The sequence below is a fragment of the Mastigoproctus giganteus genome, chromosome 8, assembly GCF_048544385.1.
Source record: "Mastigoproctus giganteus isolate SK-2022 chromosome 8, ASM4854438v1, whole genome shotgun sequence".
Classification (NCBI taxonomy): domain Eukaryota; kingdom Metazoa; phylum Arthropoda; class Arachnida; order Uropygi; family Thelyphonidae; genus Mastigoproctus; species Mastigoproctus giganteus.
In genome coordinates, this window is record NC_143582.1 from 194,890,977 (window position 1) to 194,917,443 (window position 26,467).

General features: G+C 35.4%; 1 protein-coding gene across 1 annotated transcript in view; it reads right to left on the reverse strand.

Moving 5' to 3' along the window:
• Positions 1–17,840: 17,840 nt before the first annotated feature.
• fy (fuzzy planar cell polarity protein-like protein) overlaps positions 17,841–26,467 on the reverse strand; it is an 83,469-nt gene continuing 74,842 nt past the window's right edge. Inside the window, exons 9-10 of the mRNA XM_090380002.1 lie at positions 23,647–23,779; positions 17,841–17,942 (exon numbers count right to left, since the gene is read on the reverse strand). Coding sequence (XP_090236128.1) covers positions 17,885–17,942; positions 23,647–23,779 — 191 coding nt within the window. The 3' untranslated portion in view covers positions 17,841–17,884. The remainder of the gene's footprint in view (positions 17,943–23,646; positions 23,780–26,467) is intronic.

Below are 26,467 nucleotides of genomic sequence, written 5' to 3' on the forward strand. Positions count from 1 at the left end.
AGGGAATTTATTTTTCGTGATATACGCATTAAGAGATGACATGTATTGAGCGAAATTTTCAAATCATCGTATTCGTAATCTTTTATTCTTTTTCCTGGACAAGTTTTGTACTGATTAGATTTTTACCATCTAGCTATTTCCAAATTCTCTCCGCTGCATACGTCAGGCAAAAGGGGCGGAGGTGAGAGACACCCACGTGTCCTGTAGTGGAATATTACTGTCATTTACCTTAATGGAGTTTGTGATTTTTATTTTAACAGATGGCTGACCTTGTGTCAGAAGAAGGGACTTGGTATTTTACCTTTCTCAATAGGTCATTGAACTGGGAGACGAATGGAGATGGGCTAAATATAGAACTTGCTCTTTGATGTTTTAGAGGATAGTAGAATAAAAATAGTGTTAAAGGGGAGAGAAAGAAAAAGAGACCATCATTTAACACAGAAGTTAGCTACTACTACTACTGGTAATATACACACAGCATTGAAAAAATATAATAATAAATTTAAAGACAGATCTCTATGTACACCTTTGAGCAGTAGTTTTAAAAATATATCTATTGCAGGAAGACATTGGTTGTTTGTCCGTGCGGTGTTAATTTTTATAATTCAATGTTGATTTATCTTTTCTTCAAAGCGACAATCAACTGCCTCCTTTTTTGTTTTCCCCTCTCGAAGAGTGAGATGGTAATACGAAACAATAAGGGCATCTTTTTCCCTGACCTACAGATGCAACTGTGTGACCATGATTACCTCCTGACCTAAATACTCGAAGATACTGTATTATAAAAGTGCAATCCTCGTCCATTCTCATACATGTACTGTATAGTTATATAAAATAGTGCTATTGATTGATTATTTCGCTATTGTCAAGTAACTTTAAATGATCTCTTGTACACAATCTAGAACAGGAGTTACAACCATCGTCCTTCCACATCTTGCGAAAAAGGCTTAGGCTTAAGTCCCGTTTTAGATGCGAGAAACTTTTGTGGGCTGTTTCTCTTGCTGTCCCTCCCTCCAGGAAACTTGGGTTTTTTTCTTTCTACGTACTGACTATAGCTCGCACACAATTTACGGACAATACACTGCCACCTTCTGTCCTTAGCTACCTTGGCAAACCAAAAACAATAACATTAGTATATCTCTTCAAAAAGCCGCTTAGTATTCCGAGACTTTCGGTCTTATATAGAGTGAATGACAATGAAATAGCCAATTTTGTCTTTATTTATTCCAAAAAAAAATTTAAATTAATAATTTTCCATTTCTTTGTCATTCGTTGTTTACTTTCATCATAAATATCATGTTGATTAACTAAAGGTATTATAAACATTTAGAATTAGGTTTATCTTCTACGTGAATTAATTTCTTTGTTTCAAAAGTACTTTTCAAATGCTCTCTGTCATCGTTCAACTAGACTCAAGAGCTTTTCTAATTACCTACTGCTACGTTGAGTTCTATTAATAGTGTGGTAGCTGTGACTCTTTAATTAATAATTATTATTTTTGGCAACTGGTTCTTGAACGTAACCCAATTTCCTTTTGTAACCCAGAACTTGCGAGTCTTCTGTTTGCTTTTTCGTATTGCTGTAGCCCTTAACACACCTTTCTATGACTCCCAGGAAAAGTGTGTGGGGGGAGGGGGGGGGAATCGGGATTGTTTTTAAACTGTTAGTGAGGGTAGATTCCATCTTTTTTGATGTTAGCATAAATTGTGTGTGATATTAGGGTTATTCGAGAAAAACCTCATCTGGTCGGTGTGCTTGTTTTCCTGGACGAAAAACCCGAATTTTCGGGAGAAAAAAACCTTGCTTTCCTCGCTTGAGATTTACTAACTCAACCACAGAGTGAAAAAGCCCATAAAAGTTCCTCGTGTCATTGATGAGATTCGAAACCGGGCTTTTTCCACCCAGTGTGGGGAGGACGTGATCAGTGTGTTATTTCATTCGCTGAATATCCTATTATTTCTGTTTTATTGGAAGCAGCGGAGTCCAGAAAAAGAAACGAGTTCCAGTGGGCAAAATGTTAACTAGCTCTTTTACAAAAGGATCAGGCTCAAAATGCCCGGACAGATGCCACTCATGGTTGCTACATATGACAAAATGAGTAAATGCAGCAGTCATACACTTCTCTCTACGTGCAACAATTTCTGACCAAAACCGACATGGCTCTGATCCTCATCTTCCATAGATTTAATAGCTCCCTGTGGTTCGTTGTTTTGTTCCCGAGACCAAAATTCGAACTCAACCGGCAGAAATATTTTAAAGTTTCGAATTTTCAGAATTATGAGACTAGAAGTTATGGTTTTATGGAATTATCTGTTACAAGTATTTAACATCTCTAAATTGAGGGATGGAAATGAACACAATAGATAGCCGTTCATAATTGGGGTAGGGTACTTTGCAAAACGTGTTTCCAATGTTAAGGTGACTACAGTGGATGGATCCATCTTTTGATACTGTATCCGATCGATTCCAGCAGAATACTCGAGTATGTTAAGTCGATTTTTTTTTTTTTTTTTTTACAAGTAATTCTGTTTCATACTAAGAGTTAGTGGTTACTATTTTCTGAATCCCCTCTCTCAAAAAAAAAAAAAAAAAAAAAAAAAAGAGCTGCCTACGCCAGAAAAAGTTACATAAAAGCTCTTGACCATAGCTTTTATGGTAAGGAGCTGGTAATTAATTAAATTATTAGTACTTTTTAAGTAATAATAATTTAAGCTAGTATTTTTTTTATTTAAATTATACGAATTGAACAGACTGCTAGTTATATATATTTTTTCCGACGGATCAAAATTTTGAAGATCCAAATTGAGCCGAATTTTCGTGAATGAGATTTGCTGTGCGTACTTCATGAAAGACGTGTAAAAACGATAAACATTTTTAAGTCCAATGTAGTTTATAAATTTATGTTCTTGCGATTTCTCAGAGTCTTTTACAAAATCTTTGGACTATTGACATATTATATTGTTTCTTCCATGGGCAGCAAACTTGGTGGATAAATTTAAATGTAGACGAACTACAAATTCGTTCTGAACGTAACCATACTTTGAATTATTTATTTATTTTTTTTTTTTTTGCAACCAACCTCTGATTAGATTAGCCACATTTGGCAGCCAGATCCATCGAAAATATTCGTTTCTACTGCGATCGCCAAGCCATAGATAGATAAGAGAAAATCTTAACGTAAAACAAGCAAGCTATCCCTCTTAGTGTTCCACATAATTTGAGTATATTAATAGTTCCTTACAGCTGAAGAACTGTCTGATTGTATATCTCCGTTGCATCGTAAATCTTCGTCAGACATAAACATTGGCGTCACTTCACTCAGATCTTTAGAGGGTACGCAGAGATATTCGACAATTTATGAGGGGAGAGAGCCAGAATAAAACACCTTTTCTGGACGCTTCATTCTTCAGCGCACTCTCTTTTCCCCAAGAAGAATTCCTTAAGTGAGCTGATAATGGGGATCTAGCTTTCCCAGTCATTTAGGGAATGTGCTAAAGAAAAAGGAAGGCGGTAGTCGAAGCAGTTAGTGTAAGTGCATACTTCACGCGCTGGGAATATTTTCCTTTTTTTTCCCCTCAGGCAATTATTTCACGGTCGATTTTGTTACCTTTTTTTGCCTATAAATAAATACAAATTGGTGTATCTTGGTTAAGTTTACGTTGGACTACAATGATTCTTTTGGGAAACTACAACGGGTGGGGGGGGGAGAAGAAAATGATAGAGGTAGGTATTGATGCTCCCTTCTGACCATCGGCTTCATAGCATGGGCCTCGAATATTGGTCCAACTTTGAAATATTAGTGGCCCTTGCTTGTCTATTTGCATATTACGTTAATGGAGCATGGGCTATGTAGATGGATTAGTCTGTCTCGGCAAGGGTTGTACGGTTCATTACCCCCACCCTCCCAGAAAACTCTTTTTTTTTTTTTTTTTTATAATCTAACAAAGGCAAAACCGATTATACAGGGCTTTCCAATAGTAACGCTCGATTTTTGTAACTCAATAAAACAAATTGTGAGAGTGATAGTGATCTATTTTTATTTTTATTATGAAGTATATGTGTTAACATTATGTTTTAAAAATTATATCAGATAAATGTCCGCCGCGGCTTTGTCTGGTTTGGTTAATCCTGGATACCCAATTGGTGATGACGTTATCGCATAAAAGTGGCCCAATTTCAGCAATAACGCGCCTAATGTAACTTTTTCGGAATGTAGTGGGACCTCATGAATCTCCCGTGGGTTTTCGTCGCTCCAAATTCGGCAATTTTGCTTGTTAACAAAGCCACTTAACCAGAAATGAGCCTCGTCACTAAACATTATTTTTCGCCCAAAATCAGGATCGACCTCCAACTGCTCTAGCGCCCAATCAGCGAATGCACGCCGCTGCGCATGATCGTTGGGCTTTAGTTGTTGGGTTAATTGCACTTTATAAGGGTGAAGCCCTAAGTCCTTATGCAGGATTCGCCAAGTTGTCGAAGACAGGCCAAGTTCTTGAGCCCGACGCGGAATGGACTGTTGCGGATTCTCACGCACACTTTCCCGGACTGCAGCAATATTTTCAACGGATCTTGCGTTTCGCTGACTTACAGGCACTTTCAGATTTGCCACAGACCCAGTTGCTTCGAATTTGTTTATTAAACGGCGAATTGTGGATTCTGAAGGACGTTCGTCGACACCATAAACTGCACGGAGTGCACGAAACGTTTGACGAGTAGAACATTGGTTTTGATTTTTTACAATTTCGACTCGTTGCTCAGTCGTGTAACGCTCCATAATAAAATGCAGAGACTAACTGAATACGGCTACCAAAGATACCACCTGTGTGACTGTCGACTTCGTCATGCGCTGTTGCCAAACATCGAGCGTTACTATTGGAAAACCCTTTATAATACATACAGTACCACAAAGTGGCGTGATATTGTATATCAGCACACCCCTATAAAGTTGGGTTCTTTAGTATACGTTCTCTTGAGTCTGTAAAAAGCTTTGTTTTAAGTTCCATTTTTGCAAGATGAAAAAAAAAAAAAAAAAAATCTTTTTATACTCCTAGACTGCCACCCAGCGGTAAGAGGAGTTTACAACTTCATTGTTGCGGTAGCCAATAACGATGGCTTAATTAACCTAATACTGGGCCGCGCATTTTTACGCCAGTTCACCCACGGATTCGAACGTGCAGCATGCTTATCTGTGATCACGACCCCTATCCCAAGACCAGAGATATCCCGTGAGGCCTCTATAAACTGCCCATCACTGATTGATAAATGTATAGCCATGAGTTTATAGTCATATAATAAAGAGTTCTTCTATATGACTGAGAGAGAGAGGCACTGGTGTGAACTGGGGAATCCTGCGTTTTCCTGGATCCCACAAATGTTCGATCGGATTGGCATCGGAGCAGTTTGGCGGTCAGAGAAGCACACGAAATGCTTGAACGTGATTCTCGTGAGTAGCACAGTTGGTATAATCGTTGTCCTCTCCACACCGGATGGAAAAAAATCTAGTTCGAATCCCGTCAATGAGTGAGGAATTTTTATGGATCTTTTTCACGTGGCTGAGTTAGTTGGTCTCATACAAGAGCAGCATGGTTTTTTCCCTCCAGGAAACTCTGGTTTTTCATCCAAAAAACAACAGAGCCTACAACAACCAACTACAACTTGGAGGACATGATCCTCGAACCATTCCTGCACGAGACCTTGTCGTGTTGAAAGAGCCCAGTGCCATCGGCATACACGGTCACCATGTAGGGCAAATTTGGTTGGAAACAATGCCAAGGTAGGATCTGAGACTGTTTAGTGAGGAGGAGGGGACCAGTGATGTCCATGAAAACGCCCTTCCAACCATGATACTACCGTCACCGGCCTGTTTCCGTGAAACCGTGCAGTCTAGTTGCAGCTGTTCACCTGCTCGCCGTCGAATACGCACCGTCGATCGGCATGATGGAACCTTGATTCATCAGACCAGGCGACTCTTTTCCAGTCGTCCAGGAACGGTGCTCCCGTGCCCACTGCAGGCAGAGGTGTCAATGACGGTCGGTAAATATGCGCGGATAGGCCTATTCGCGTCAGCTGGACGGTGTGCCCTGAAACATTTATCTGCACTCCATGTTTGTAGTCTGCTTTTAATTGAGCGACCGTGAGTTGTCTGTTGTCTCGGACAGCACGTGCTAACCGGCGTTCACCTCGAATGTCAACCAGTGGTAGTCTCTCCGTTCCGGCACGTTGGATGGTTGCCTGTCCCTCTTCGGATCATTCCGCCACACCTTCATTACGGCGGCCCTCGGCCAGCATCTCTGCGGGCGCTGAGATGCTGGCCCCTGTCTTCCTAGCACCACAAATCATTCTTCCATTCAAACTCCTTCAGGTCTTTCCCTTCTTCCATTGCAGAGACTTCTTACTGAAAGACACTAACTACACGTGCCGTCACTATATATGTTTCGCTGGTCATTGACGTCACTCGTAGATGTTGTAGGATGCATCACTCGTGGAAACAGGTGTGGTCATAGTGTTTTGGCTCATGAGTAAAATATTGGTCACATATAGACCTACACAGTACATATATACGTATATTCAGTGTTTTTAATTATATTTATAAAGGATAGAATAAACTTGTCACCACGGAACAGGCTGCAATTTGTGATGTTATAAAAATTGGTTGGATAATTTTCAGTCTGACTTTCTCTAGTTTTATTATACTTAAAATGATAAGAAGGCAAATTTAAACCTGTTTCAAATCAAGTTACTTGTTTGTAAATTCTTTCTAAACAACTGAACAAACCAGGATAATTGAGCAGCAATGGCTGTCAAAAGCTGAATGCATTTCTCAAAGGATTTACGATGTTTTCACAATAAATATTTGACAAGAGGTGAAAGGGTAAATTGTGTTTCTGGTTACACGTCAACAACCAATCTTAATCGTTAAGAAAATGCAATAGCCCAAAGCATATACTCCATCGATGTCAGTGCTTATATTTCTTCAGCTGCGTCACATTGGCATATAGAATACACACAATTGATGCATTTTATAAAAACACTAGGATCTTTTATCCTGTTTTAAATCACGTGATGTTATAAATAATTCTGTCTGCATTTGTTCTTCTCAATCAGTTTAACATATATAATTCAGTGCGCTGTGCCTAAGGAATTTATTTATGTTCTTCTTCTTAGGTTATTGGATTTCAGTTATCCCACATGATCCTTTCTTTTCTTGATTTTCTAAATATCCTTCCTCATATAATGTTCAGATGGGGAAGGGAAAGTGCCCTTTAAACCCTAATAAATAAAACCCCATGCTTTCGTTTCTTATTTTTATTTTCAAGAACTTCAAAGGCGACGTTTTTCTTCAAGCCTAGTAAATATTTTGATCTGAGCCCATTGCAGTTCTGCGTCCTTTCTTCAGCTGTTTTAATAAGACCGCATATTATCTAAATGACTTCCTGTTTTGACACTCCCATGCCTTGTAACTCAATAACTGACTCAGTCACGGATGCGACAAGTAGAGCACGACTCGCTCTTTCTCCCTGACCGTGGCCTCCTTATTGAAACTTTTATACCTGAGTAGTTTTTTTCCCTAGTGCTTTTAAATAAGAATTGGGGCATCCATTAACTTTATCAATGTTTGGTTAAAGAATTCCAAAGTCGGCATCAGGTAATTGGTCTTTAACGGAAGTTCTTATCGTCCTTAGGGTTAGATATTCATCGTTTGGTCTTATCACCTTCCTTAGGATTTCATCGTATACAAGAACTGTTAAGAGATTTATGTAACTCCATTAAATCATGTTCTTCCACCCCCCACCCCCACGAATGAGTCGAAAATTTAATGTAAACAAATTACTACTGTAGTATTAAAGACTTTTAGTACTTGCAGGCTTGAAAAAGTTTGGATTTAAAACGGAATTTTATTCAAGAATTCTGACTATTGTTGCAGCCAAGCGCATTGTATACCTTGAATAATCCATCTTCAACGATACCTTGAAGATTTTTTTTCCTCCAATGGTGATCCCAAGTATTTTTAGTACTTGTTATGTGTAGATTTATGAGAAGCCAGATTCTTGTTGACAATGGACTTAAATTTTTATGCATTGTAATTTTGAGGATATAAATATGAAGGAAGGTTGTCCTGAAGAACAAAAGTAGGATTAAATGAGGAAAAGTTGGTTCGGCGAGTTTAATTGTGAATAGATGTTGACTAGTTGAGGCACGCGTTGGGACTGGTTCAATAAAAAGAGGTGGAAATGCAGATTCAGAAGAACAATATTTGTGGAAGGGCATACGGCAGAAACTTGAAGTTGCAAGAGAGGTTTATATTGCATAACTGGAAGGTAAAATGCGGTGCACTATCTTCAACAAAACAAAGTTGGGAATTCCAGCATCAGTTGAGAAGCTTGAAATCAGATAGTCATCTACTATCATATGCATTAGAGAGACAACCGATGATTTGATCACAAAATAAAGGGCAGATCATAAGATGAATGAAATAAGAACAACTGCTGGAGTTTCTCCAGACCTTTCTGCAGAATTTATACACTGTTGGAATCAATATTGGCGATCATTAATAATATGGTAAGTTTCAAGTCCGTGTAAGAGCAGATGCTTAATTTGATGCATTTCTCCGTAGTTTGAAAATTATTTAGGTAAGTGAAATAGGACAGTAACTTGGGGGGGGGGAGGAATTTATCACCCCCTTTTTGGAATTGCTTGGTATGAACAAGGTTATTAATAAATCCAGTAATAAGGATAAAACAAGTTTTTAATAAATCCTGTAAGGATTTCAAAAGGCTAAGAGTAGGAAATTTGCTTCTTCGGGGTGTGGATAGGATACCTAACGTCTTACACTGAAACCAAGTGGTATTGACAGAAACAGGTTGGAAACTGCTGAGTTAGTGTAGAAGTCAGATGGTAGTAAACCATTTGCTTCTTGGGGGGAGGGGGATAGGATACCTAACATCTTACACTGAAGCCAGGCGGTATCGACTGAAAAAGGTTGGAAACTGCTGAGTTAGTGTAGAAGTAAGATAAGTGCCGGAAAGATTTTTCGGCGCCCCCTTTACTAAGGTTATATATAGATATATATATATATACTATCACTGAATTATATTAAATATTAACATAAGTTAAATTATAATAAAGTGAATAAATAAATAATTAAGCATTCATTAGAGGCAGCAACATGCAATTCCTCCATATGAAGCTGAAATACATCCAATTTTTAAATTAAATAAAATAAAATAAAACATAAGCCAGTAGTATGGCAAAAACTGTAGAGCAAAAATTAACATAAAATAATCCAAATAAACAAACGAACGAAATACTACTGGCTTATGTTTTATTTTATTTTATTTAATTTAAAAATTGGATATATATATATATTTTTTTTTTTTTTTTCATGATTTGTAAAATTTGGCGCCCCTTAAAAGAATGCCGCCCCGTGCCTTAATCCGGCACTGAGTAAGATTGTAGTAAACCAACTGTAATCTTCAGTTGAGTATGCAATAAAACAGTAATGGGAATCTTTTGCAGCATGCATGCTAAAAATAAGCTGAATGATAAAATAAAAATTTAAGTGCCATAATAAAAAAGTAGACTAAAATTAGTAAATATCTTTCGTTGATATATATAAAAAAAAAAACTTGCAAGTTTCTAATGGAAACATTGCTGCATAATTTTACACGTGGCTTTCACTACTAGATGTGGCTGACAGATCATAAAATAAACATTTCTTCAAATAATATAATAATATTTATAGGTAGCTGCATGCCGTAATAGCTTCCTATGCGTACTACTACTTGTTGCACTGCCGACCGGGCTAGCCGAGTGGGTAAAGTACCTGCCCGGCAACCCAAAGGTCGCGGGTTCGATTCCCGCCTCGGGCTTGGATCAAAGTACTGCAAAAACCTTGGGAGGTGCAATATGGCCACAGAAGCCGATGCGCCAACAACTACCAAAAAAAAAAAAAAAAACTTGTTGCACTCGTGCCATTGGTTGGACATCGCTGCAATAGAACCAAACTTACGTACAACTTTGGCTGTACATATGTCTGGAAGAAATTCTATCAATAAGTTTGGCAAAAGACTAGAAGACTCATTGGGACAAGAAGCAAGTTTCCTATTCTTGGTCTTCTTGAAATCCTTACAGGATTTATTAATAACTTGCTACATCTTTATTGCTCGATTTATTCATATCCAAGCAATTCCAAAAATAAAGGGGAGGGTGACAATCCCTCACCTCCAGTTACCGCCCTACTTCACTTACTTTTAATAATATCCAAACTAGGGAAAAATTCATTAATTAACCATCCGCTCTTACACAGCCTGTGAAATTGAAATTTTCCATATTATTGATTGCACCAGTGTATAAATGCCACAGAAAGGTCTGGAGCAAGTCCGGTTCTTATTTCATTCACCTTATGGTCTGCCTTTAATTTTGTGTAGTCGTATCACTAGTTATCTCCCTAATGCATGTGATGGTAGACGACTATCTCATTTCAAGCTTCTCAACTGATGCTGGAATTTCCATCTATATTTGTTCTTTTCTAATTGACTAGAAATCCTATCCTAACTTTTGTTGATGATAGTGCACTACATTTTACTTCCTCTTCTTTTCACAGTTAGTACAGGGCTTTTGATCACTGTTCTTCTACACTAGCGTTTCCCAAACTGGGGTCCGTAGACCAGTTCTAGGGGGGGGGTACACGAAACGGACCCTCTGGAACTGTTCATACACATATATACACACACAGAGAAACATTGCATATACGATGAGGTATCAAAATGTTCCTATCCTTACCTAGAAATAATAGCCTCAAAAAGGTAAAACTTCACAGGAACTTTAATCCTTTTCTATGTACTCTCCATGTATAGCAATATATTTCTCCCATCTATGCATCAGTTGTTTAGTGCCTTGATCACAGAATCCACACTTTTTTCCTGAAATCATGATTTCCATTTCCACTTCATTTATGACTTCCTCAGACGAATCAAAGCACTGTCCATGCAATGGTTTCTTCATTTCTTGAAATAAGAAGTCTAATGGTGCTAGGTCAGGAGAATGGGTGGGTGCTGCAGTGGGCAACAAAGTTGGTGATGACAATGCCCGTGTGAGCCGGTGCATTGTCTGACAGAAGATGGACACTTTTGGTTAACATTTTATGGCTTTTCACCTTCAAAGCATCGTGTAACTTTTTCAAAAGATTTCTGTAGTATTTTCTAGTAAGGGTGGAACCATAAGGTAGGTAATCTGTCAGGATAATCCCTTTTCTGTCCCAAAACACAGGCAACATCACCTTCTTTACAGATGGAGTGGTCTTTGCCTTTTTTGGGTGGTGGAGAGAAGGTGCACTTCCACTGCTTTGACATGTCTTTAGTCTCCAGATCATACTGGTACACCCAGCATTCATCACCAATCGATCAAAAAAGTTCTCAATGCAGAACTCAAAAAAAGTTCTGCATTACACAAATCCAAAAGTTGGCGAGAACATTGCATTTGACATTGCTTCTGCAAAGGTATCAGCAATCTTGGAACCCATTGTGCGGAGACCTTAGACGTGTAGATGATCATGTAAACTGCTGTGGGCAGACCCATAACTAATTCCTACTGCATTTGTGATTAAATGAATTGTCACACATCTGTTGCTCAACCTTTGCAACCGTCTCACTGTCTGTGGATGTTGATGGCCTTCCTTCTCTTGGCTCATCAAAGACATTTGTATGACTGCACTGGAACTCCCGTTTCCACTTTTTTACAGTGTCATAAGGATGGACAATTCTGCCCATACACAGCTTTCATTTTTTCATAAATTTCCAAAGCTTTCTTTTGCCTTGCAAATGCAGGAACTTGATCACTGCTCGATACTCCACTTTGTCAACCATTGCATCTTTCCTCAGATTCCGGGCTCCACCCTAGTGTACAATCACCTATGGGAATGAAATTTCACATGTTGGTTATTGAATATGTAGACAACTTATATTAAAAACGGCATCTTCCTACTGATGTTTTATCTAGGTCAGGGTACAACCTTTTTGATACCCCCTCGTGTGTGTGTATAGAGGTCTGCAAGCTTTTTTTGAGTTTTGAAGGGGTCCATAAACCTTTTTTTGATTTTTGAAAGGGTCCATAGACCTCAGTGGTTTGGGAACCACTGTTCTACACCATACATAAAGGCCTGGGTTTGAATCTCTCTCTCTCAACACAAGGATCTTTTATATGCACTCTCCCTACAGAGTTGGGAGGGTGCATATAAGAGATCCTTCAGTGAGGGTTGCATGATTTTATCTCCTGGTTATTCTAGTTTTTTGCCCAGCAAACTGACTGGGCAAAACTAACCTAACAAAACTGAGACTAACTAACCTAACATCCCAGTTCAGCAAACTCTGTTCTGTACAAAATGGTTCCAACTTTCAGATATTTGCTACGAGTTCCTTAAATGCTGATCGCCAGATAATTCTCTAGTGCAGACAACACAACTTAGTCCTTTGGTCCTTCTGAAAATGAATCCTAACACTTGTGCGTGTCTCACAAAAGTCTTCTACTCCTGTGCTCATCTTCAACACTCAAAATTTTTAGACAAGATAAGGTATATATATATATATATATGCATGGGCTCTGTTTGGTGTTTTAAACTGTCTTAAACTCAAATCCCATGATACCTGTGGGATAGTAGAGAGGACTGTCTAATCATGCCACAGAACTCTGGTTTTTTTACAGCTAACAAAAACAGTGTTCATGTGGTGTCAGCCAGGTATTGCATGGGCATCTGTGTTTCTTTGTGGTGGGGTCAGGGGAGAATAACCATAAATTCTCCCTCCCTCCCTCCCAAAAAAACAATAAAATCATCCTTTATCACCATTATTTTTTATTTTTTTCTCAATATTTTGTAACTGAGTTTAGCAGATCATAATTAAATAGAATACTATTTTCAATTCAGAAAAGAGCTGTCTCACAGATGCCACACAAGTGTATTTGTTCAATTTAGGGTGTGGGCAAAAATTAAATGTGCTGTAAAACTAATTTAATTAAAGTGTTCTGCTACAGAAAAAACTGTGAGAAACAGTTTACAAGGAAAATGAAATACCTTCACCATGACTTCACTTTAGAAACTTATACAGAATTGGACGTAAGAAATTAAATTGCTTCTTGATATAAGATGCGTGAAAGGCAAATCTAGCCAAACATTTTGCACAACTGTGGCTTCGCTTCTGCATGTACCACTTCTGGTACTTACAGAAGCAAATGTCTATATACTGTATAATATATACATACACACTTTGTATGTATATTCTGCAATTTTGTTCTGCAATTTTGTGCAGAACGAAAGCAAAAATGAAGCATTAATATCTACTACCATCTCTCTCTCTCTCTCGTACTGCACAAAATTCCAAAATATGCAACTAAAAGTATTGTTAGTTATAAACTAGGCCATCTTTTTCAAATTTATTTATTAGCTATAGTACTCACAGTTACAGAGTACATAAAGCAATTGTTGAACTGCTTTATATATGGAGGGGTAGAAATTTCTTGCAATTTAAGCAAAGTATAGCATAAATTCTTTTAAGTCTTTGTTTTGGAGTAAAATAGAACCTGCCCTACTACCGCTATGTTAATTTCCCATAGAGTTTTATGTGCTCTTAGATTCTGTCCACTTTGGCGACTCCAATTAAGAGACCTTAAGAGGCACTCAAGGAAATAGCAGTGCCATTATATATATATATATAAAAAAAAATCTGTTTTTTGATCTTATTATTCAAAACAGTGTAAGAATTCAGAATAAAATTTATTAAGTTCCCCATTTTTAACTGTTTATTTCAAAACAGAAAAAAAAAATAATAAACCAAACCAGTGAGGTCTGTATGTGCAGCACTTGGAGCCACTCCCCCTCCCCTTGCCTGCTAGACAGTTAAGGATAAAATAAAGAACAAAGTTCAAATAATATTATATTACTTGGACTTTTATTAGGTAGAAAATAACATTTTAATTTCTCGTGCTCATAAAAATAACTACACATGTATAACAAGTTAAAATCATTTTATTTAAAACTTTACACTATATACATGATATTTACATTTCAGAATATAGAAAATTTTATCAATAGACATCCAAGAGATCAGACCACTCGGTAAAATGAAACTGTTATCAAATTTCTGTGTGAAGTTTTAGAACAGTAACTCTTGCATTATAAAAAACATATTGTATAATACATCTATCTATCAAAGACTGTTTTAAATAAAATTTTAAATTTAACCATAGTAATTGTTTGCATCAGATGTAACACTGTGAACATGTTTAAAACACTATTATTGTAAAATACTGAATAGAATTATAATATAATAGCATTATTATTATTATTATTGTGGTTCTTCTGGATATGAGAATAGTGTTAAGGCCACTTAGTGCTGTCATCTGCTCTAAAAATGAATAGATTCTCTCTCTCTCTATTTTGGTCCCATTTATTTTCCTATCAATTTCTCTGTATACTACTCTTCCATTAAATATGGGAGGAGTGGTATACATGTCGTTTGAAAAGCCAAATGCCCGGCTGTTTGAAACTTTTTTTATTTATTAAATAAATACAATATGAAATTAATTGTTGTGAAAAAGCTATTTTAACAGAAAAATCTTGGAATATGTAAAATGATCTAGAAATCATTTTTATGTGCACATTTGAATTGTGCATGTTTATTCTTTCATTGTACCTGTATGTATAGAATTTGGTTTATTGTTTTGTGAAATGCATTACAATTTACTGCAGACTTTTTTTTAATTATATGATCTGCCCCATTGAAAGACAGAATGGTGAGGAGAAAGGAAGGCATTTTCTACTGAAAGAAAGAGTTGTATTTTAGGACATGTAGGATAAGACCAATGTTTATTCGAGTGGTCAAGAGCGTGGAGTGCAGTAGCACACGCTCTTTGAGTAGACCGAGGTTCAAGCCCCTGACTGCTAAATATGGTCGATCTGCCAACCCGCACTGGACCAGTGTGGCAGATTATGGTCCATTTCCCTCAGCATGAATTGTTGAGGAGGCATCCTGCAGTGGGTTGATAATAGCTGCAGTTTACTTTTTTAGGGTAACGTGCTTGAACACGGGTTGATCTGGCTAGACAACTTGGTTTGCCAATTTTTTCTTAAATATTTTTATTAAAAAAATTGTATTCTACTTTAAGAAAACAAGATAAAATAATGAATGTGCAAACCTAAACATTGATTTTTTACTTTTACTCCTTTTATATCCTGAAAATAATTGGCTAAAAAAAAGTAATCTGATTGTTTTCATTCAGCATGGAGATATCGTAAAGGAGGGGGGGTACAGACTAGCACAAGCTAACCCCAAAGTGTTACAGAATCCTGTAATAACACCAGATACTATGAAGTTTTCATAAAACAGGCAATGGGAACAGATTTATTCTATTCTATATGGCAAATGGCTTTGAAGCCCACGCAGCCTTGCTCATCCCACCATTGCCATGGTGGGTGAGTGTGTTTTTTCCTTTCTGATCAGTATGAATATAGCAATTATAAATATGAGTACAATTTCCCCCCACGGTTTTAATATCTGTTGATGTAGATCTGTATGGACAATCAATAGAATGTTAGAAAATGATTGTAAGAAAGTGAACAGAATTCTATAATAATGTTATTATATTATAATTTCTAACTAATCCAGAAGTTTAACAACTTCACTGTTGTTGTTCGTGCATGTACAACAAATGGAGGCCAACGATATACCCAAAATATCATACTATTATAAATTTCAACTAAATGGTACACCTCAACAAGGAGCACATTTTAAGCTGGGTTACACATCTCCTCTGCCATTTTGAAACAAAGAGCATATTGTATATTTTTCAATTATCTACTTATATCAACCATATTTGGCTTAATGCTAAGAGATACCATGGGAAAAGGTCATCACAGTGTCAATCTTATCTTTAAAAATTAAAAAAAAATAATAATAACATTTGCATTTCATTTTAGCTTTTAAAGCCTTAAAAATGGTTTTGACTTATCCTTTCTGTCATAAAAAAGCTTATTATTTCCTGCTAATCTATGGACAGCAAAGTGTTAAGAAAAAAAAAATCAATAAGTATATATATTAGATATTATTATTAAAGTCATTTTACTATCATTAAACACCCTTGAACAGCTACTCAACTAGGAGGGTATAGTTGAGGATGCAAAAATCAATAAATATTGTGTAGGTGACTAAAAGAGTGGAGAAAAAAACTCTTTAAATGTTGTGCCAGGAATATTGTAAGGAAGTTTTTGGAAGTATGACAAAACATTTCATATTTTTAACTTGGCTCAAAGCATCCAGAATGGCAGCAATTCAAATATTGAACAAAAAGCTACCACTGGAAAATCAAGTTTTCAGTATAGGGGTGGGGGGGGGAGAAAGAGGCTAGTACAGAGAAAAATACTCCAATATAAAATATTGTAATGCTTACAAATAGGCATTTCATTAATGAGACAATAATAATAACTAACAGCAGTAAATCTTAATAGCAACTAATTTTTCTTCCATAAGAAAATATCTTTGACATTCATACTATACTCTCAACTCTAATTTAGATTTTTATTTATATTATGAATTTTTTTCACATAAATAATTTAATATTTTCTAACTGTATGTACAATCAGATACATAACTTTTTTTTAATAATAAACTATTCTTCCATATGCTAATGTTCGTACAAGAGATCGCTCAAATGTCCTTCAACATATATGAAATTCCAGTGACTAGAATATGCCATCATGTACCTTTTCCAATGAACATATGGCAAAAATAAACACACTTTGCATATATATACACAAGAGATATCCAAATCTATCTGACAAGTTATTTCAAGCTTCCTAAAATTCATTATGTGAATGTTGAAAAAAAAAAAAAAATAACATTAGAGCAATAAAACACTCAAGTCCACATGATAAACAGAAAAAAATCACAGTTTACTGGTTCCTAAGCATAGTAAAATTACTAAAAAGTAAGTTAGAAATAGCCAGATAATCTCATCCTGGACTTGACATTTCAGAACCTCTTTGGGCTACATTATCAAGCCAAACACACAACTGTGATCTGTTCTACTCTTTGCAGTAACAAAATACTGTCAGTATTAGTTTTAACACTATGCAGCATACAGCAGATTCTGGTTATGTGTCTGACTTGAAAATGGGGTCCAAAGAGGTTACGAAATGTTGTCGGATTTAGGACAAGATTATCTGGATATTCTAACCTTGTTTCTTAGTAACTGTACTAACTTCGAAACCAATAAACTGTATTTTGGCTATTTATCACAAGGTTAAATATTTTATTGCTTTAAAGTTAATTATTTATCCATGCCATGCCTTTCACACAAGATCTAAATAAGAATTTAAATTATCATGCTAAATTTTGAAGGGGACAACTACTTTAAGTAACTTATATTTTCATTGCATTTACTGTATAATCGATTTGAAAGTTCTTATAACAGATAGGTATTATAAAGTAGAAATAGAAACATTAACTCTTTATACAAAATGGGCACGTTTCAAACCAACTACTCCGATTTCTTCCTCAGTATAAAATGCATTCTAGATGTGTTTTGTACCAGGGATAAAAGAGAGTAGTCGGCATGAAACTAAAATAGTGTTAGTATTTCTATTGCCTGAATAACAAATCTGAACAACTGCAAACTTAATGAAAACAAATCTTAACTTGTGCTTAACAAGTTTTTTTTTTTTTTTTTTCAATTTGTTTTGATTAAGGGAAGTGAATTGTGTTTTTTTGCTTAGAGATCTCATGCCACAACAATGAATATAATAGAATATTAAAATTATAGCATGTGTATATTCTATTCTGAAGGTTTCTTTCTTCTAATTGATACTGATATATTAGAATCTAATATTTCAGTGATGCTATAAGTGGTACATCTTGTGTGTTGTGAGCACTTTGAATGTTCTGTGGGTTACGGACCTGTAAAAGAAACAAGGAGTAACATATGAGAGGAACATTCCCAACTATTTAAAAAGAATAATAAATTTCATTTAATGTAGTACATAGAAATATTTAAGAAGTGAAGTTCTCAATCTACAGTTAAATAATAAAATGACAACCACTAATATGTCATTTACCATAAATCAAAAAAAGTTTGCGAACTTTTTAGTAATTTCTCATTCAAGCCCAAATGTGCATTAATAAAAATGAATGCAAAAATTGTAAAAATTATCATTCCTTCACCATTATCATATGTCTATCTAGTTTATAAAATATGCTGGTTAAATGCTTAATTTTGCTTGAAATTGCTTCATCAGATGGTTTTGTTTACAAATTTTTTGGATGGCATTCTTAAGCCAATAAAAAGCCTTTGTCGAGATGATTATCCAACAGTCTGCAGAGACCACATAGTCAAAATATAGTCTTGGATATAAATCTGGTGTTCTGTTTCAACTCACCAGCCAATATTCTAAGCTCGTGATCTTCAGCTTTTTCACCATCAGGGAACTACAACTACTATAAGAATTACACTGTTCTATAGGGTTACTTATGAAAAAAGAGGTATGTAATTATTTGAGAACTCGAAGTATAATATAAATAATGAAATGGTGGATTATTGAATTTTCTGTTAGTAATTTTTGTGTACATTGGTTAAATAAATTTTAAAGTGATATCATTTAACCTGTAAGCAGTTGTGCAAATGATTGATCTTCCCTCTGCTTGTGCAGGCAAAATAATTCAAAACTGTTCCCCTTCTTGATGGGAAGGCCACTGTGAAAAATCCATTGTTTATATTAAAAACATATTTTTAATTAATTTTTGAAATTAAAACACTTTCTTTAGACCTTTCAGTGAGTAAAATGCAAACCAAAAAGCACATGGGCTTCAACAAACAGAAAATTGGTTGCCAGCCTGTCAATAACAGGAGTGCCTGCTGCATGAAGTGTAAAACATGCACATCAACAGCTTGATTCCAGATGATGTTTCAAAGACATGAAGGCAGAGCATGTATTGGTAAAGCCAGCTTACTAGATTTAATTTAATTCATGAATTTTTTCTAATTGTATGATAACAGGTTTTTGTGGAGAAATCAAGTAAAATTTTCATAAACCTCTATTAAAAGTTTGTGCTTTGTCTACTTCATCCACACAGCTCAAACTGTCAAAATATTGTCTAGGTTCTCGTCAACCCCAACATGCCTAACTCAGATAAATTACTATGGATAATAGCAAGTAGTAGCAGGTGAATATTATTCATTAGAAAAAAAAGTGTTTTTGACTTTTTAAAGAACAATAAATTCACAGATAATGTACTAGTTTCTAAAGAGTTTTAACCCAAGCTCTGCACTGTCCTAAGAAGGCAACATTATTCCCTTCCCCGCTGGAAGTATAGTAAGAAATTCACAATGTAGTATAAGCACTATTTCTCAAACTAAATCAGAATTTAATACTATTTTTTTACACATACAAAGTATTTCTGTATGTGAATTCCAAAGAACTTTTGCTTTAGTAAGCAAAAAATCAGGCAACAGCAGCTGTGAAATATAATGCCATCTATTATAAACTGTCTACAAATGCTTAGAAATACAGAAAGAGATTAGCATTAGTAGAGACATATGATGCAAGAAAGCAAGCTTATACAGCATCAGCCAAAAAAAAACTCTTCCCATTTCACCCATCCATTCATTCACTCCAAATGTTTGTTTAATTCTGCCTTGAATTTATTTAAGCTGTCCACTTCTAGAACAACAGATGGAAGTTTGTTCCAGAAATCAACCGCCCACTGGCTAAAGGCAAATTTCCACAGCATATCTATTCTTCAACTGTCTTTTTGCATGACTTAAGCCTTTCTTCGTAAGAGCAACCCTTCGCTAATCTTGTTGTCCTTCTCTGTACTCGTTGCAGCAGCTCTACATCCTTCCTAAAATGGGGCCTACAGACCTGTATACAGTACTCAAGGTGTGGCCTGACCATGTCTTATAGTCTTAAGGTGATAAGGTGATAATCACCTTGTCTTTGCTAAAAAAATCCCTGTATATCACTGACAAGACACCATGAGCTACTCTTGCAGACCATCTGCACTGCTCAGAAAAATTCATATCTGACTGCACAATTACCCCCAGGTCCCTTTCATTCTCTACCACCCTGAGTGTAGTACCACACAGTTGATACATTACTCTGGTGCTACTTCTACCCATATACAGTACTTTACATATGTCAATGTTAAATTTCAGTTGCCAGCACTCAGCCGATCTGCGCAACTTTTCTAGATCATGTTGTAGTAGCGTACTGTCATTAGTGTCATTATTGTATTGCATAAACAAGAATGAAATATTAAATAAAATAAAACTGATAGTAGTAGTAGTTACTAGTAGATTTGTAACATACTGAGAAATGTTATATATACATATAAAAACATGCTTCAAAAAAAGGCTAAATTCATTAGTTTATGCACTGGTCTTAATACTCATAGAACAAACTGCCCTAGTATTTGTACTATATTTCAAACAAATGACATGGAAAAAGGTTAATCTGCCATTTATTAAAAAAAAAAAGGGGGGGGGGGTCATATGTAGCTATGAGAGTCTGTTTAGGAATCCCCAAGGAACATCTTGTATGTGTCATTCTTCATCATCCGTGTTTAATTCTTTTCTTTTGTTTTTTTTTTTAAACACTGTCATACCCAGTCATTTCTGGTCTGTAACAACCATGTGCTATTTATTTAAAAGAATATACTGTATGCTATACGTTCTTTGAAATTGATTAAGGAGCACACCACCTCATAAGCTACACGTTATTTTACTTTATTTTAGCACTTTTACTTATTGCCCTTATCAGTTTTATTCTTATTTTATTTCATTTGGTATTTCATTATATTTTATTAAAAAAACTTTGATTTTAATTTGATTGTTACAAAAAATCTTCCACAACCGGTTCAGAACTTTCTGATCCCTTATCAAATATGCAGATAAGACAGTTGTAAAGAAGCTATTTAATGTAGGTTGCCATGAGGTATATTAAGTTATTTATTTTATATTATAATTGAAATTCTAATGCTATTTGGCCTTATTGAAATTATAAGGGGCTAGGAGGAATATTCTGTCTTCTCTTAACTTCATATAATTCCATATAACATTGCATATCAATTTCACATTTTGTACACTATTTAAAAAGTCATTCTCTAAAATGCTTACACTATTATATCAAGTATTGGGAGAATTTTATGAAATGCAGTTAAAAATGTACGAGTAGCATTACATCTGATCTGCCACCTGAATTTAAGATAGTAGCTCTCTCAAATAAGTAGCTGGTATGTAAATAAAACTTTAGTACTTGATCAGATAATACTTAGGTCTTTAACGCAAAACAATATGGTATCTTTTTCTTGTTAACTTAATTTCCAATTTGCTTATAAACAAGTTTTTCTTTATATTCTGTAGGGCCACTACAGCCAGAAGAGTTAACAAGTTCATGATGATACATCCAATCTTAGGAAAATTTATTGTGAACTGAATTTGAAGAAGTAATGCAATAATTAGTAATGGACGAGACCAGACAAAAAAAAAAAAAGTCAAAGATATCTTTTCTCGTGAGCTGCCCTTTATGCAAAGCTTCATCATTATATGTTTTTAAAATTTTTGCACAAAAGGTAGGAAAGAAATGAAATAAAATGAAATTCATTGCAGAAGTGCCATGAAAGATTAAACTTTTATCACTTTCTCAGCAGATGGGATAAGGGCACTACAGATCTATCTTTTCATGTTTGTTGGTGAAGGGAGAGAATAACAGCATAGTAAAGTTGTTCTTTTTTTACAGATAATGCAGAGCAAACCATGCAAACACATGCTTTTTTGAATAATCTTTAGGAGAGGAGTTAATTATCCACACAAACTCACTAAATGAACATGCTTTCTCAACAATTTTATGCTTTGCACATAACTTCAGCACCATACAACAGTAAAGAAATAAAGTATTAACTTGACAGTCTGTCAAAGTGCAACTGCATCTATTTGTGCCTTCACTATCATTTAGAACTTCATACAAGATAAATACAAAGTGTCATACATAAAAAGCAACTGAATTTTCACCATTACTTAGTTCTATATAGGTGCACATGCTAATAGACTGTAAGCAGCCATTTAATTTAATCAAGACAGCTTGATTAAATGGCACACCAAATCCCCAGGGAATTCATTGAAAAAGTCTGAGATTTCCATTTAACACCAAGCAGATAACATTTGCATCTGGCATAAGCTTATTACAAAAGCAACTGGGCTCTTGCCTTGCTGAGGCAAGTTGTGAGGATTCAAAGTCAAATCCAGTGTGTGTGCACGCTACTGCACTTCAGTGCTCACCACTTGGCTATATTATACCTAAACCTATGAAATCTTGGCACACCCAGGCTCCTGAGCTGGATATCATCATTCTTCTCTTTCTTGGTGATTCCTCTCTCTCTCTCTCTCTCTCTCTCTCTCTCTCTCTCTCTCTCTCAGGGTAATTCAGATTTTTTTTTTTTTTGGCTGGTGCGGCATAAGCCTCAGGCTTCCTTGCACCATATGGCTAATAATAATCAGCCAAAGGGAGGCAAGAACTTTATATGCTGCATAATACTGTGACACCTGCATGGGCCCTATAGGAGAAAACAAGAACACCCATTAAACACTACATTTGGAAATCATGTCAAGATTCAAGAAAACAGTTTTGCAAAATTGCTCAAAGGTAGCTTTGAAGAATAAACCTAGACTTGGCCACCTAAGCCAAGAAACCTGCAGAGATTGCATAATTTGGAATGCTTTCTGAGAAGCTATCCAAAAAGTTTGCAACACCACTAACAAAAAAAAGAGGGGAACAGTGTTAAGGAAGCCGAATGTAATTTGTTAAACTAATTGTAGGCCTTGTCTGAAATCTATCACTATGAGACTACTGTGGCTGGAGAGTACTGCCCAACTTGCCAAGAGCGATGCATACAAGAAAGAATTTTCTCCCGCATGTCATCACTGTTCAGATGATGAAAATTTGGAGCCCTGAAAAGCATCTTTCAGACTATTAACTCTATTTAACCAAGGGTTCCACTGAGAATCTCTCTCTCTGTCAAAATAATAACAGAAGTGGTGGAAATTAATGATAAAACTGTCATTAATTTTAAAGCTATTAGCTTCAGGCTATGTTATTAATTTTAATATCACAGCCTGAAGTTATAAATGATACAAAAGGTACTATATGTCAATTCTGGAGTGTTAAGTTCCTTTTTTAAAACTCCAAATGAAATACAATGACTCTTCCAATAACGAGTAAGAAAAATTCGCACAAAAAGCTTTATCATTTTAAAGAAATTACGAGTTGCAGTACACGTGTAGCCAATAACTGTAATTTGGAGCAGAATAAACCATAATGCCATTCCAGTCGTTAAACATGGCATCTGAGTGTTGAGAAATAACAGAAATCTTTGAACATTTTATATACACTTTTGCCAAAAAAAAATATATTTTGTATTTTCAGTTATTAATGATTTCTGATTCAGTGACCACATTATTCAGAATAATTTCAGCTATTTGCTTTGACATATTGCACTATTTTATTAAAACACTGATGATAATAAAATTCTAGTTTATAAAACAGTAAAATTGAGTTAAAGCATTTTAACTTTGTTTTCTAAACATTTAAGTTCAGAGAACATTTCTTACCGCATTGCAAATGTTGGTACACTTGGAGTAAAAAGCAAGAAGAATTGATAGGGATGATTTTCCATTACGTAGCATTTGTAGTGCTCAGTGCATATATACACCTCCTTAGCCTTGTGCTGACCAGCAGCAACAGCTGAAATATAAATGGCATACATAAAAATAATGCATTAATTGAAAAAAAAGCAGCAGCATAATTCTGCTATATTTAAGGTTACATCTTGAATTTTAGTTAATGCAAAAATCATCACTGCTGAAGTTTCCAATAAAATCTAAAAATTGTCTTACACTACTAGAGGTTTTAAAATTAAATTTCATAATAAAAAAACAGAAAAGTGTTTATCAGTCAACAGTTTTGTTCTAGTTAAGTGACACTAAGCATTGTCTATTAAGAAAGAGTAACAAACGATCATTTTCATTATTTTAACATCTGGCAACTTGCAGGAGGAAACCGTCACTTTCAAATAGTTCATTAATATCGAATTATTTGTTCCAAATAAGTGATGTTTCACTTAAATCTGATATATCAGTAATCTGCAGTTTTTTTTTAGTTTTTTTTTCTATGATTAAAGAAATGAAAAGTAAATATAGTTATATTCTTATCAATTAATTACTAAGATTATAATATTTATTACTCTTCTCCCACAGTGTGTGTGTTATCTCTTTGCAAGTGTCACCATATTCAAGTCTTGCATTTCCCCTCCAGGGGCCCATACTGGTGAGTATGGGCTTGGCACACCTAAGGTTCTGAGCTGGATATCATCATTCTTCTCTTTTTTGGTGATTCCCTTCTACTTTTCTTTTTCTCTCTCTCTCAGAGTAACTCGGGGAATTTTTTTTTTTTTTTGGCTGGTGCAGCATAAGGCTTCCTTGCACATGTAGATAATAATTAACAATATGTGTGAAGCATGCTTTCTGTTTTACACACAGTTTGTGTGTAAAAAAGAAATAATCATTGCTGGATTTCTATCTGTTCAATTTTAATAAAGTATGGATGACTTGACAAATATTTTTAAAAGGCCAAAATAAAAATTTCATGAAAATCCATCCACTAGGAGTTAAGTTGTTACATGCAGACAGCCATGTAGACATGGAGAAAACAACAATAGGTGCATATCCATGGTGTGTGTGTGTGTGTGTGTGTGTGTGTGTGTGTGTGTAAAAATGAATCAGCCAATAAATATCTCTAGGGATGGTAACTGTACTACTACTACAGTAGGCGCCTCCGTAGCCAGGTGGGAAGAAGCAGCAGTGCGCAGCACATGCTTCTTGATTAGACCGGGGTTCGAGCCCGTCACCACCAAATACGGAGGATGCGGAAAGGTCAGGGAAGGACCACCGCATATTCCGGAGCAATATGGCCTTAGTTGCTAATGCTCCTACATAACAAACAACAACACGACTGTACTAAAGTCATATTTTTTATTTTATTTATTATTTTTTTTTTGTTGTAATACAGTCAAACCTGAATCATTCCAATTTAAAGCTCATAAATTTTAAATATCTGTGATTTAAATTACCCAGTATGGATATTTTAATTATGGAGAAGTTATAAGAGAATTCTAATAACAACCTTAAATATATTATTAACCTGTAGATTTTTATAACATAATAGTAATTTTAGTATTAAGAGCTTTTGTTATTATTATTATTGTAGCACAAAATGTTTCATTGAATAACAATTACAATACAGTAAAATCACTTAAGATTATCACAATTTTATTTGATAAGAAAAATGTTCTTTTTTTTTTTAATTGACTTAGATTGACTAAAACTAATAATCAGTCTTCAAGTAACTTGAAGCTATTTCCTGCATTTGGTATAAATGGAATCCAGTCTTCCAATGTTTGGATTATTTCTGCTAGGAATGGAATACATTCCTCTACTTCATCATTTTGATTATCTAAAGTGGTGGCAATAACTTCTGTTTTTCTTGTCATTAAATATGCAAGTAAGAGAATGTACATAGTTCTTGAAATTTGTTTCAGCATGTTTCACTAAGGTTTGCTATTCCTCAGATTTCTGCAAGCTCCCCTGATTCATCCACTTTTCCTTCTAGACAGCTACCTTTATCCATTTTCTTTTTAAAACAATTTGCAATTGATTTTAACTCTTCTGCCAAACTTTGTTAATCACTCCACATGCTTCAAAAAGATTGAAACTGATTCATACCAACAAATTCATTATTCTTGTCCATTTCATAGATTTTATTTACAATAGAGTGCCAATAAAAGTTTAAAATTCTGCATAACTCCCAATGTGGGTTTGAACTTTTGTTGCAATGCCAAAAGGGAAAAATATCATACTTTTAGATTTTAAACTTGTTCTGGTTTGGTTTTTTTTTTTTTAGGAGCATTAGCAACTAAGGCCATATTACTCCGGGATATGCGGTGGTCTTTCCCTGACCTTTCCGCATCCTTCGTATTTGGTGGTGACGGGTTCGAACCCCGGTCTAATCAAGAAGCATGTGCTACGCATTGCTGCTCCTTCCCACCTGGCTACGGAGGCGCCTAAACTTGTTCTGAAAATATGCATCGAAGAATTGTCTATGAATGAAACTACACCACAATTCTGTATTCATTTGCTTATCAAACTTTATTAGCCACTTTTTCAGAGTTCAAAGGTTATGATACCCTAGATATTTTATTTATTTATTTTGCTTATGACAGTATTTACCAGCAAAGATTTGATTATTTTATATAATGATAAGAATGAAGAGGCTCACTTCTATATGCTAATAGCTGACCGGGCTAGCCAGGTGGGTAAAGTGCCTGCCTGGCAACCCAAAGGTCGCGGGTTCGAATCCTGCCTCAGGCTTGGATCA